General features: G+C 44.0%; 1 protein-coding gene across 1 annotated transcript in view; it reads right to left on the bottom strand.

Annotated features, from left to right (window-relative positions):
- Window positions 1–6,495: 6,495 nt before the first annotated feature.
- The window catches only part of LOC119172851 (cell adhesion molecule Dscam1-like), a 284,967-nt gene continuing 279,156 nt past the window's right edge, over window positions 6,496–12,306 (bottom strand). The window contains exons 34-37 of the mRNA XM_075893168.1: window positions 11,668–11,829; window positions 9,563–9,662; window positions 9,049–9,098; window positions 6,496–8,019 (exon numbers count right to left, since the gene is read on the bottom strand). Of these exons, the coding sequence (XP_075749283.1) occupies window positions 7,952–8,019; window positions 9,049–9,098; window positions 9,563–9,662; window positions 11,668–11,829 (380 nt within the window). The 3' untranslated portion in view covers window positions 6,496–7,951. The remainder of the gene's footprint in view (window positions 8,020–9,048; window positions 9,099–9,562; window positions 9,663–11,667; window positions 11,830–12,306) is intronic.

The raw sequence follows: 12,306 nt of genomic DNA, 5'->3' as shown, positions 1-12,306 counted from the left end.
AAGAAGGTTAAGACGGCTTGGGACGGCCCGCAGATCCGCACAGCGGGAGGCCACCTCCTCACCCCATCGGGGTGATGTACTGCAAGGGTGACATTCAATGGTCACACATACCTTGCCACTTTCTTGGTGCTCCCACAGTGCTCCCGTGACGTCATTCTCGGCATGGACTTCTTGACTCAACATCACGCGGTTATTGTCCTGGCGTCCAGATCCATCAAACTTTCCTCGGATGAAGCCATAAATTCATACTCGGCACCACATAATCGCGCAGCCCTCCGTGTGCTCGAGAATGACGTGAGCGTCCCACCCCGATCAACGACCCTAATCCGCGTAACCACTGGTACTGCCGGAAACACTCATGGCGTCGTCGAAGGTAACATACAGCTTTTGCTTGGCCGTGATATCGCAATCGCAAGAGGCATTGCGGACTTCCTGAATGGACAGGGCTCAGTGCTGTTAACAAATTTCAGCCAAAAAGACCGTCACTTGGCCAAAGGCACGACCATTGCCTTTCTCGATGAAATCGCGGAAGTCAGTGACACCCTCGCCCTCTCGAATCCAGCGACCATCACCCCACAGACCCACAACTCGCAGCTGTCATTCGATATTAACCCTTCTTTGCCTCAATGCAAGCAGCAACTGCTCCAGAACCTCCTTCGACGTTATGACGACTGTTTCGCCACTTCTTCACAGGTCCGACACACTTCTCTGGCAAAGCATCGAATCATAACACAAGAAGACATCCGCCCTCTCCATCAAAGCCCTTATCGTGTGTCGGCACGTGAACGTCAGGCCATCCGAGAGCAAGTTGAGGAAATGTTACACGACAATGTAATTCAGCCATCGAAAAGCCCATGGGCGGCACCAGTCGTCCTTGTCAAAAAGAAAGACGGAAGTCTTCGGTTTTGCGTCGATTACCGACGGTTGAATAGTGTAACCAAGAAGGACGTGTACCCTTTACCAAGGATCGACGATACCCTTGATCGTCTTAGTGATGCAAGGTACTTCTCGTCCATTGATCTGAAGACAGGGTATTGGCAAATTCAAGTTGATGAAAGAGACCGAGAAAAGACCGCCTTCATCACACCGGATGGATTGTATGAGTTCAAAGTGATGCCATTTGGACTTTGTTCCGCTCCAGCAACCTTCCAGCGTCTAATGGACACAGTACTGGCAGGTCTCAAGTAGAAAATATGTCTCGTATACCTGGACGATGTGGTCGTCTTCGCCTCCAACTTTAGCGACCACCTGAAAAGGCTCCGGACGGTACTGGACGCAATTAAGTCACCAGGGCTGACACTGAAGCAAGAAAAATGTCATTTTGCCTATGAAGAACTACAGTTCCTTGGCCATGTTATAAGCAAAGATGGCGTAAGACCAGATCCCGAGAAGACAGCCGCTATCGCACAGTTTCCTCAACCGCAAGATAAGAGAGCAGTGCGCCGATTTTTAGGACTGTGCGCCTATTACCGACGCTTCGTCAAGAACTTCTCACACATTGCTGCCCCTTTGACGCAGCTCACCAAGTCGGACGCCCCTTTCGAATGGAAAGCTGAGCAACGTGAGACATTCAAGGAACTTCAACAACGTTTACAGTCGCCGCCTGTGCTGGGTCACTTTGATGAAAATGCTGAAACTGAGATACATACAGACGCCAGCAGCATCGGCTTAGGTGCCGTTCTCGTTCAGAAGCACAAGGGCTGCGAGCGCGTCATCGCGTATGCAAACCGCTCACTGTCGAAAGCGGAAGTGAACTATTCCACGTCTGAGAAGGAGTGTCTTGCGATAGTATGGGCCACCTCGAAATGCCGCCCATACTTATATGGCAGACCCTTCAAGGTCGTAACGGACCATCATGCGTTGTGCTGGTTGGCCAGTTTGAAATACCCTTCTGGCCGCCTCGCTCGATGGAGCCTACGGCTTCAGGAGTTTGACGTGAAGGTAGTCTACACATCTGGTCGTAAGCACTCCGACGCAGACTGCCTCTCAAGAGCCCCTGTCGGCGCAACACCAAGCCATGAAGACGACGATGCCTTTCTTGGGCCTATCAGCAGCAGCACCTTTGCATTACAGCAGCGCTCAGACCCGATCCTACAACAGTTGATCAACTACATCGAAAGAAAGGCCTCTATACCGCCTGCACTGTTCAAGCGTGGGATATCCTCCTTCTGTGTGCAAAACGGGGTGGTAGTTAAAAAGAACTTCGCACCGAATAAGGCAGCTTACCTTCTTGTCGTCCCAAGCAGCATCACAGAAGAAATTTTACAAGCGTTACATGACGAACCCACTGCAGGCCACCTCGGTTTTACACGCACACTCCACAGAATTCAAGAACGATAATACTGGCCCCGCCTCTCCTCAGATGTTGCGCGGTACGTCCAGAGTTGCCGCGAATGTCAGCGCCGGAAGAGACCTCCAACAAAACCAGCTGGATTTCTCAAGCCAATTGAACCCCCGTCGAGACCATTCCAACAGATTGGTATGGACCTGCTTGGACCTTTCCCCACGTCAACATCCGGTAACAAGTGGATCATAGTGGCCACTGATTACCTTACCAGATACGCTGAAGCTAAGGCCCTCCCGAACGGCACAGCCGTAGAAGTTGCCAAATTTTTTGTCGAATCAATTCTCCTCCGTCATGGCGCACCTGAGGTACTAATAACAGACAGGGGAACAGCGTTTACGGCTGATCTTACTCAGGCAATCTTACATTACAGTCATACAGATCACCGAAGAACAACTGCGTACCATCCGCAGACAAATGGTCTCACGGAACGCTTGAACAAGACCATTGCCGATATGCTCGCTATGTACGTATACACAGAACACAAGACTTGGGACTTAAGTCTGCCTTACGTGGTCTTCGCCTACAACACCGTGGTGCAGGAGACCACTAAAATGACACCATTTATTCTCGTCCATGGGAGGGATGCCGTTACTACCCTGGACGCCATGCTGCCTAATGTCACCGATGAAAACAACCTAGACGTGGCCGCCTACCTTTAGCGCGCAGAAGAAGCCCGGCAGCTTGCTCGTCTGCGCATAAAAGACCAACAGCGAAACGACTCAAGACGCTACAACCTGCGGAGACGCGATTTAACATACAGGCCAGGTGACAAAGTTTGGGTTTGGACGCCCGTTCGCTGCCGAGGATTAAGCGAAAAACTCATGCGCCGTTATTTCGGCCCATACAAAGTCATCCGTCAAGTGGGTGAAGTGGACTATGAAGTGGTCCCTGATGGGGCTAGCTCATCCCAACGACGCCGCGCACGACAAGAAGTGGCACACGTCGCCCGTTTGAAGCCCTATCATGCGCGCTAAAGGAGGCTCCCAGTTTGCATCTCTTGTTTTGTTTATGTGTGCGTGATTCGTGCTTATTTGCCATTTACTTTCGCACAGGCTGTCCTTTTGTTTTAGTTTTATTTTAAACAAAGCATCGGGTCGATGCTTACGTTGAGGAGGGGAGCAATGCCGCGAGCCGTATTGCGGATAGTGTTGCGCATGCCGATACCGCCGGCACGCGGCCTTATCGTGGTCTAGAATGCACCGCGACTCATCTGCGAAGATCATGGCCCGCACGTCGACCATTCGTTGATAAAGAGATAGCGCCAGACGCTACGGCGACTGTATCTCGGATGGTGAACGCGCATTGCGTTCCAGTGGGACATTTCTGTTACCGGACGGCCGTCGAACGCACCTTGCGTTCCAGTGGGACATTTCTGTTACCCGACAGCCGTCGAACGCGCCTTGCGTTCCAGTGGGACATTTTCTGTTACCCGACGGCCGTCGAACGCGCTGCTCGCCTCCCACTAAGCCGGTGTGTCTGTTTTCCTTTAGGGGGCGCAAGTCCGCCAAATAAACGGATCTCCTATTTCTACTAACCTCCCGGTCTCCTGTCTTCGGGCTACCCTCACTGTTACGTGACAGTATAATGCTCTAAAGCACTCACAATTAATTTTGAACAGATGTCAGTGTAGTCAGGCCAGCTTTTCTCATAAGGTTTGAAACAAGAAAGTATTTTTGTCACTGTATGGCAGTGTTGCGGTATGGGCACCTCCATTCCATTACAGTTTACTTCCATGAACTGCATGCTGCCGTAATTCTATTCTTTTCACTTTTTTGGAATGGAAACAAACAACCTTGGCTCAATCCCACTCTGGGAGTGAACAGGCAGGTCAGTTCCATTCCTACGATTCCTCAATGTAGGAAAGGGATATTTTGGCATCTTTATCAGCTGAAAATGATTGTAACAGCATAAAAACGATGTCATCAAGATGCGTAAGAACTGCATAACTACACTAAACACGTTACGGGGGTCGAGGGATAGTAGCTTGGTGACTTATATCGTTCAGTACAACCACGCTACTAGTTTTCATAGGGGCAGTTCTCTCACTGCCTAAGTTATTTGCATGGTCAGCAAAATCTTTAAAAAGCTTGTGAACAGTTGGCAGCGCATGCATTTACCTGTTTCGAGCGTATCTTGCTGCCTTGGCGACATCTCTTTGCTATAGCCAGCAGATAGAAAAGCTTGAAACTTTTACCAGTGCTAACCAAGAACGCTTTCTTTATTTTTTAACTAGGTAACTACTAAGCCACAATTATTGCCAGATCTCTTGTAAACACCACCCTATATCTTGCAGTAATCATAACTCGCTTAGGAAAAACTTATACGCATGTAGACTTTGCCAATTATTTTGGAATGAATATTTCGTACAAAGAGATGACACACGTATATAGGAGGGCAGACGATGACGTGTACAACGCGTCCAACATTTTCCTAGTTTTTAAGGCTGATAACCAGTACGCAGTGTGCTATTACAAAATGGGAGCATAAATAGCCTTCAAATGACTGCTACACAATACGATACCGGCTAAGCCTAGATATTATATGTGCGCGTTCGCGTGTATGTCCTCGTCTGTGTGTGTCCTCGCCATTCATGTCTCTATGTATGTTGCGGTGATTAATACTTGCCATGCCAATCACGTAAATTAATTATTGGCCACTAATTAATTATTCTGTATATACTTCTGTAATTGAATTACCTTCATATGACAATGTACACGCACATATAAATGCCCGTTAACAGAAAATTCAGTAATGTATTAATTATTCGAGTCAGCACTATTCGCTAACTACTTTGCAAACTAGCAAGTTTCACTAATCAGCGTTTTACTACATTTACTTACTAGGAGGTTAGTGCTTTTTGTGACAAGTAAATGATTAGTATTTAGTTAGTGCATAAGCAGATTTTTTTTCTAAAAGCGCATGTTTAAACGAATGCTGTTTTTATATTGTTTAAGGTTAGATGTGTTAATGCTAATGACGACTTAGCCAATCATCGCGTAGGGATTGTGAGAGGTGCCACCTTGGTTACGTGGGATCACCTACTGTGGCTGGCTACCTGAACTAATGCTTTTAAAAATCTACCGTATCTCTCACTGTATGGTTCATCTTATACAACAGTTCATCACACACACAGTTAACACATCACTCAGTTCATCTTGTGAGAATGAGTGCTGCGCTGACCTACACACCTTTGCGATAGTGTTTCAGGCAAAGACAACCATCTGTGTGGGTAGTGGGGTGGGGGTGGGAGAAAGGTGGACAGTATTGCAAAAAAAAAAAAAAAGGAGACTGCGCACAAGCTGGTATACGAAAGATTGCAGTGAACACAAGCATCACACCGGCGTCAATACGCATCTAAACTTAGAGAAGCGCTTCTTCGAGAAGCGCTTATTCGACCACCAAGGGAGAAAAATCAAAAAGTGTAAGATGGGTAAGCTGCCACCGTATAGTTACACAAGATTACCATGGCATGGTGCCGTGGTTATGTGAACAGTAGAGAAAAACTACGGAGTAACACAGTCTATGTAAGGAAACATTTATAGTAGGTGCTTTGCTTAAAAATGTACAATGCCTGTAATTAGCCAAGCCTTCCTACATTACAGCTTTATTTTTAAATTCAAGGGTCTGATTTACTGTTGTATGAAGTTTGAAGAACAGCGCGTCGACGAAAATGTGCTCTATTTTCGGAAGAAGACGTAAGTACGTTTCAAATATATTTATTGAAAATGTGCTTGATTCCATTCCCATTCCATTCTTACAAACTGTTGTCATTCCATTCCTAATTCTTTCGAGTTCGCGAAAATGTGGAATGATTCTGGATTCTTTCCGTTTCAGAGTGGCAACACCACAACACTGTTGTATAACCATGTCCTCCTCCTCGTCTCATTGTGATCCTGTTGCAGAAGTTATGACAGCTTAATTGCCCCAGTCCTTGCAGCTACACTGGCAACACTGCATTAACTCACATTGCTCAGGGCATTCAGTCCAGTCACTTACTGGCTGCGTGCAAACGACACGTATGTTGCAAATGATGACAGCATCCCAATGGGACAAACGTTCTTGACCAAATATCCGTGTTGATCTGCTTGGCTTGTGTCGATGCATGCCGTGTATTTGCGTTGAGAAATGAAGAAGATACAACACTGATATTTTCTTCTGGTTCCTCTTTAGCAAAAATACTTTTTTATTATCTGAATAGTCAGCATACTGCTCTTGTACATACATAACATTCTCCTGTCATGCGATGTGCGTTGTAGTAGCGAATTTCCAGACTGGCACTTTGGTCACGAAGTCTTGCCTACGAGTCATAGTATAGTGAGCATTTGTTCTGCTATATTGCCCGTGTAAGAGATATGTGTTATGATGAGTAAATTGGAATGTTTTCTCCTTCCCTTCCCACCGTCCTTCTGTTTGCAACGGTTATGCTGTGGAAGAACATGTTACACTAGTTTTCGTGTTTTTGTGTGTGATTTGTGCGTCACGTTATGTTTTGTGAAGCTCTTGCCACTCCCAAGTATTGAGAGTGCCTGGCTACGTCATATTCTCACCGTTGTTAACGACCTTCTATAAATATTCCGGAAGGTATTTGAAGCATACAGTATTACAGTCAGTGCTGCTGATTTTGAAGCATTGCTGTTTCCGGCGGCCTACTGATACGTGATCGTGAGACTCAAGATGCTTTAGCTTGGTGTTACGTGGTCACAGAGAGGAAGTGGTTGTTATGCTGTGTTAGACATTCCAAACAAACAATCTTTAGATTTTAATTGTTTATACCTCTATTCATGTTTTGTTAGAACAACTCAAGGCAAATTACTTACAAGATGTAGGGACGGCTAAAGTGTTCGTAAAAATTGCACAACACTCATGGCACTGAGAATTTTTTCGTTGAACATTCTTGTTGCAGTGGGGTGTGCGGTATTGCTAGCAAAGGTTGTTATCCTTGGACAATGCGCAGCTTAGACTTGCTCAATGAATTTCTCCTTTTTGGCAGCCGAACATTCTTTTGTTCCTGCTGTATCATGCACTTCACTTTACTGGTGTTACCGAAGGCTACTGTTGACACAGAAAAAAATACAAAAAAAACATGGAGTGCACAGTCGGCGAGATGTTATCGTTGATGTTATGGCGTGTTTGAGATCGTTTTTGCTCTGCATTGAAGCGCTTACATTGAATGTTGTATGGTGTGTGGCGATATAAACATTTACCAACATTCAGAAGTTTCTAAAGTGTTTAACGGTTATTCTTGTGCATTTTGCTATGATGGAAGCTGGGCTGGTCACTATTTGCTGTTGTGGGTAATTATGTGCTTTCTTGTTGGTCTTATTTAAATGAGCAATGAACAGTCAGTATTATGTTTTGCTCAAAGTTGTGCTCAAAAATGCTACACACTTTTTTCAGCATGACAGGTAACCTTCTTTAAGTGCGCACATACTAAGTGGCTGTTAGTACTACAGCTTCCAAGACATCATCATGTTCTGAACAAAATGTGCTGCATAGAATAGTTGTGTGTCAAAAACGTTTTGTACTTTGAAAGGTGTATAAACTGTTCACACACATTTTCATGTGTGATGTGTTTCTGTGTAAATGTGTAAGATACTGTAACTTCTAAGAAAACTTGATTTCTTCTGATGCATAATCCATTGGCATTCTTGGGGAGAGGGCCACACAGAATGCTGAAAGAGAGTATATCATCACTATCAGAAACGCTACTGTAACAAGAGGTGCCATGCTAATTTAAAAGTAAAGGCTTTATTTTGCAGAATGAAGCTTTGTGGCTGCACTAGTTCATGCACCAGTGAAATTATTGGTAGCAGGGGGCAAAGTTTTCTACAATATGGCAATTATTTGACTATAAGGAAGCTATTTTAACTTTTTTTTGTGGTCTTATAGCTCTATGATTTCGGATGCTGGTTGTACAGCGGTTTCGGGTTCGACAACCCAATTAGAGCTCAGTAATGAACATAGTACAATCATTTGCACGGTCTACAGTTTGTAGCATAGTGACATTGCCTTAAGCGGACAGATTCGTAGCAATATGATTCGGTTACATCAAGAAACTATGTGTAGCATTCGCATTACTGAGATTTTTTGACCTGTTTAAATGCGTGAACAGTTGTAGTTCTCTTTAATGCAGTGGAAAAATTTATGTAGACGGTTTTCTATGATTTTTCGCAGAGGCGCAGGCTTTTTGCTTATACCGAGGGCGCAACGAATCCAGGGTTGGCAACCCTATCAATTCAACTTGACGCATGGAATGTCAGGTTCAATTAACTGTACACCATAATGAGGTATACAATGTAAATGGGTCAATGCATTGATAGAGGTACAGAAAGATATTTGTGCTACATTGATTATGGCATTAGACTACATGTAGAAATCAAAATTCAGCCACTAATTAGGCCTCACAATCTATGGGCATGGGTGGATACAGGATGGTTCTGTGGTGAGAGTCAACTTATGGCAGGGCCTGTTATGTAATCTTATTATGGTATGCGTTCCAAAGTTGAGGGGTGGAGAACAGGGCATTTGGACAGCCCTCTGAATCTACGTGGAGACCTAGGCCAGTGAGTCATCGCACCGTGAGTGAGACTCCACATATGTAGGGCACCTCATAAGAACGCATGTTAAGTTGACGTGCACTCAATAAAACATTTGGTGGGTATATATAAATATTGACAAAGAAATGAATAATGTGTACTCACCTTGTACATCACTGTGCAATTCTTCTCCACTAAAGAAGTACGTTTTTTCTCTGAAAAAAAAAGTGGAAATGTTAAGAAAAAAGCAGAACAATGTGGAGATGGTGGCTTCAAAATTTCAAATGTACTGAATAAAGGGCGTTCTTTCTTTGACAGCACAATTTTTAATAAAAATGATATGACAGTCAGCCTTGAATACTTCTCGCACATGAACGCTATGTCGAAGAAGAAATACTTTTCTGCAACTAAAATCACATGGCGAGATTACATGGGCAAAATAATACATGATACATGAATTTATAGATAGAGAAATTCTTCGACACGAAACGGTAGCACAAAGGCGTGTCGTGTGGAGTGGTTTCGGGGTCAAGGTGGTGTCTCCAAGAATATCAAGGTGGCGTCTCCAACCGCAGTTTCTTGCTTACCAAGTGTCATGTCGGGATTGTGAAATTGCACTTTACTAATTCTTGAAACAGTGTTTTGCTCTTTAGTGCACCTTTAAGCTAATGTAACTTACTCTATCGTGGATCCAGAGTTCACGAAGTTACTGTTGCTCCTCCGTGATTTAGACCACCGTGGTGACTCATCCTCTTCCATCTCCATTTCTAGTGTGGACTCTGTGGTAAAAAAAAAATGGTAAATACGTCTTCTTGCTATGCAAGCTCAGTAACTGCTTGATGTTGCTTTTAAATGACGGGTGCATTGTCGCATCAATAAAAAGCATTTGGTGCTGACATATACAATTGATTATTCTGTCAACAGCGTTTTTCATTACATAAGCGGAATGATTGTGTCAACGTTGTCGTACAATTATATTGTCGCTCCTCTTTATTGAGGTCAACAGTTTTTTGGAGCCAATGAAGTAAACCCTGGATACGTAATTCCACACATGACTGTTAAATGAATTTTGTTACAAGTCAGCACTGTAGCACTGCCTTAGTACCACAACGAACAAAGTTCACTGTGGACTTGAATAATTAGATGATCAGTAGAAGCAATGTCTCATGACCTCTAGAAAAGGTAAGTGACTTGAAGTGTAAAACTGGAATAGGTGAGATGTAATAAAATGGCAAGCTTCATCGCTATGCCATGTGACAAAATAAGGGCACGAAACAGAATGGAATGCTCCTGCTTTTGGTCACCACGCAGTTTTACTCCAGAATGGCAGTTTCACTTTGAAAAAACATGTTTATAGGAATAGGGGCTACCTTAGGAATAGAAGGTGGAAGGTGTGTTAAAATACCAAGAGGGGGGTGTGGTTGCTTTTGATAGCAATGCCTATAGCTCCAACACTCATGACAGAGGTTATCAAAAGGGAGTACGTTACATTATACTAGAAGTATAGCTGTACATATGCACGTAAAAAAAGAAAAAAAAAAGAACTTGACAGCACGTAGTGTGTATCTGTTATAAGGGGTTTATGGTGGTTGTATGCAACAGATAATTGAATGCGTACGTCTACAGGCCTAGTGCACATTTTTCAGCTTTAGGAAAAGGACACTGAAGGCCAATTACAATTTACGTCAGAGTAAAAGATCAATGTTTGGAAATATCTAAAACGTTGATGTCATCTGCAGCAGTGCTCTAGTAATAAAAAATAGCGTAAATGTACGAAACGCATGCGCTACGAATGGGACATTATGAAATGATCCAAAAGACGTCAAAGGGTCAGACTACAATTAGTCACTGGTAATCAAACCTGACTTCGATTAAATGACTTCGAGGTTTTGTAGTCAAATATTTGCTTCCCACGTTAGAAAAATGCTGCTTGAAAATTTGAGCTGATATTTGGATTTCTCTGGAGATCTGTCATGGGTAACTATAACGAAATAAAACGTTACTTTTTATACAAAATACTTAATCACCATTAGTTGTTTTGAGGTTTTCTGGCCACAGTCATTACGTAAAGAAGAATGTTGCACTCGAATGACAAATTTTGTTCGAGATACATTGGATACACGATGTGGTTTACTACTATAAAGCAAAACTTTTATTTCACCCGAGAAATTCAGCATGACCTTGAATGACTTTGAGGATTCGAGGCCACAGATATGCTTTACGTTAAAAAAATTCTATTCGCAATTGAGAGTCACTGCTGGAGACCCACGTTATGCATGCTCTGTTTCAGTATCGTAAAAATACATTTAAGCTTGATTTTACGAGCGTTGCATGATTTTGTATGCCGTCGAGGTTTTCTAGCCACGTATTCACTTTGCATTAAAGAAAATGCTGTTCGCAAAGCGCAGTTACTGTTTGACATTCGTTGCAGATCTGATGTATTTGACGCGAAAATTATCTGACGACATTAACTGGCCTTGTGATTTGTGGCTTACTTACGACAATTACCAGGCAGAAAAGAAGCTGCATTGAGCAGCTTGAAGAGCCCCTGGTCCCCTCATACACTGGGCAGCTTCACAGCAGTCAAACAAAAGCACACATAGGTCACTAATTGGTGACCTATACTCGACACGTATTACCATTTAGGCAACATGTAAGCCTTAATCAGCTACAGTTTGGCTCTCTCTCATGGGCATAAGCCAGTTTTTTAAAAACAAAACAACATCTACAAGAAAACATTCGATGAAAAGATTTGAGCAAAATTTAAACGACAGATATACTCACTATTTTCTTGCGGTATCACATAGGGCCGACTGCCTTTTTCGGCCGGATGCTGCCATTTCTTTGGACAGCCTGCAGCTTTCGTCGCTTTTGGCTCGTCGTAGTGGTTGAACTGTGCTGTTGGTGTGTGGGCGGCTTCCGCTCCTCGACCTCCTTTATGAGCATCTGCGAATCACGAAGCAAAGTAAGTTTGCGTATAAGTTACTCAGTATCTTGTAACACAGATACTATACAAGTACATGTGCTGAACAGTAAATGCTACATTGTCCCCATTGCGCATCGACTTCTTACACAACTTTCGTCCTCACGCTCAGAGGGCGAATGGAAACAGCTGATATGTATACCTGGCCACTGCGTAGTTAGAGGCGATGAGCTCGCTAATGCCTCGGCCCGTGAATCACTCTTCCGGTCCTCCAACCCCGGCATATCGCACCCACCCTCGGCTATGCGTATGGACCCGTTCCTAACATACACAGATATTCTAGAACACCAAAGACGAAAACTTCCGTCCCCGGGGCCAAAGCTCAGTAAAGAATCTCAGGTATCGTGGCGTCGCCTGCAGACCTTGTCTTACCCCAATTCATACATACTGTCCAAGATAGATCCCGACACATACACACCACAGTGCAGGTTCTGCGTCAC

This window comes from Rhipicephalus microplus, chromosome 4 (assembly GCF_043290135.1).
Source record: "Rhipicephalus microplus isolate Deutch F79 chromosome 4, USDA_Rmic, whole genome shotgun sequence".
Classification (NCBI taxonomy): Eukaryota; Metazoa; Arthropoda; class Arachnida; order Ixodida; family Ixodidae; genus Rhipicephalus; species Rhipicephalus microplus.
This window is presented reverse-complemented; position numbering and strand designations above follow the sequence as displayed.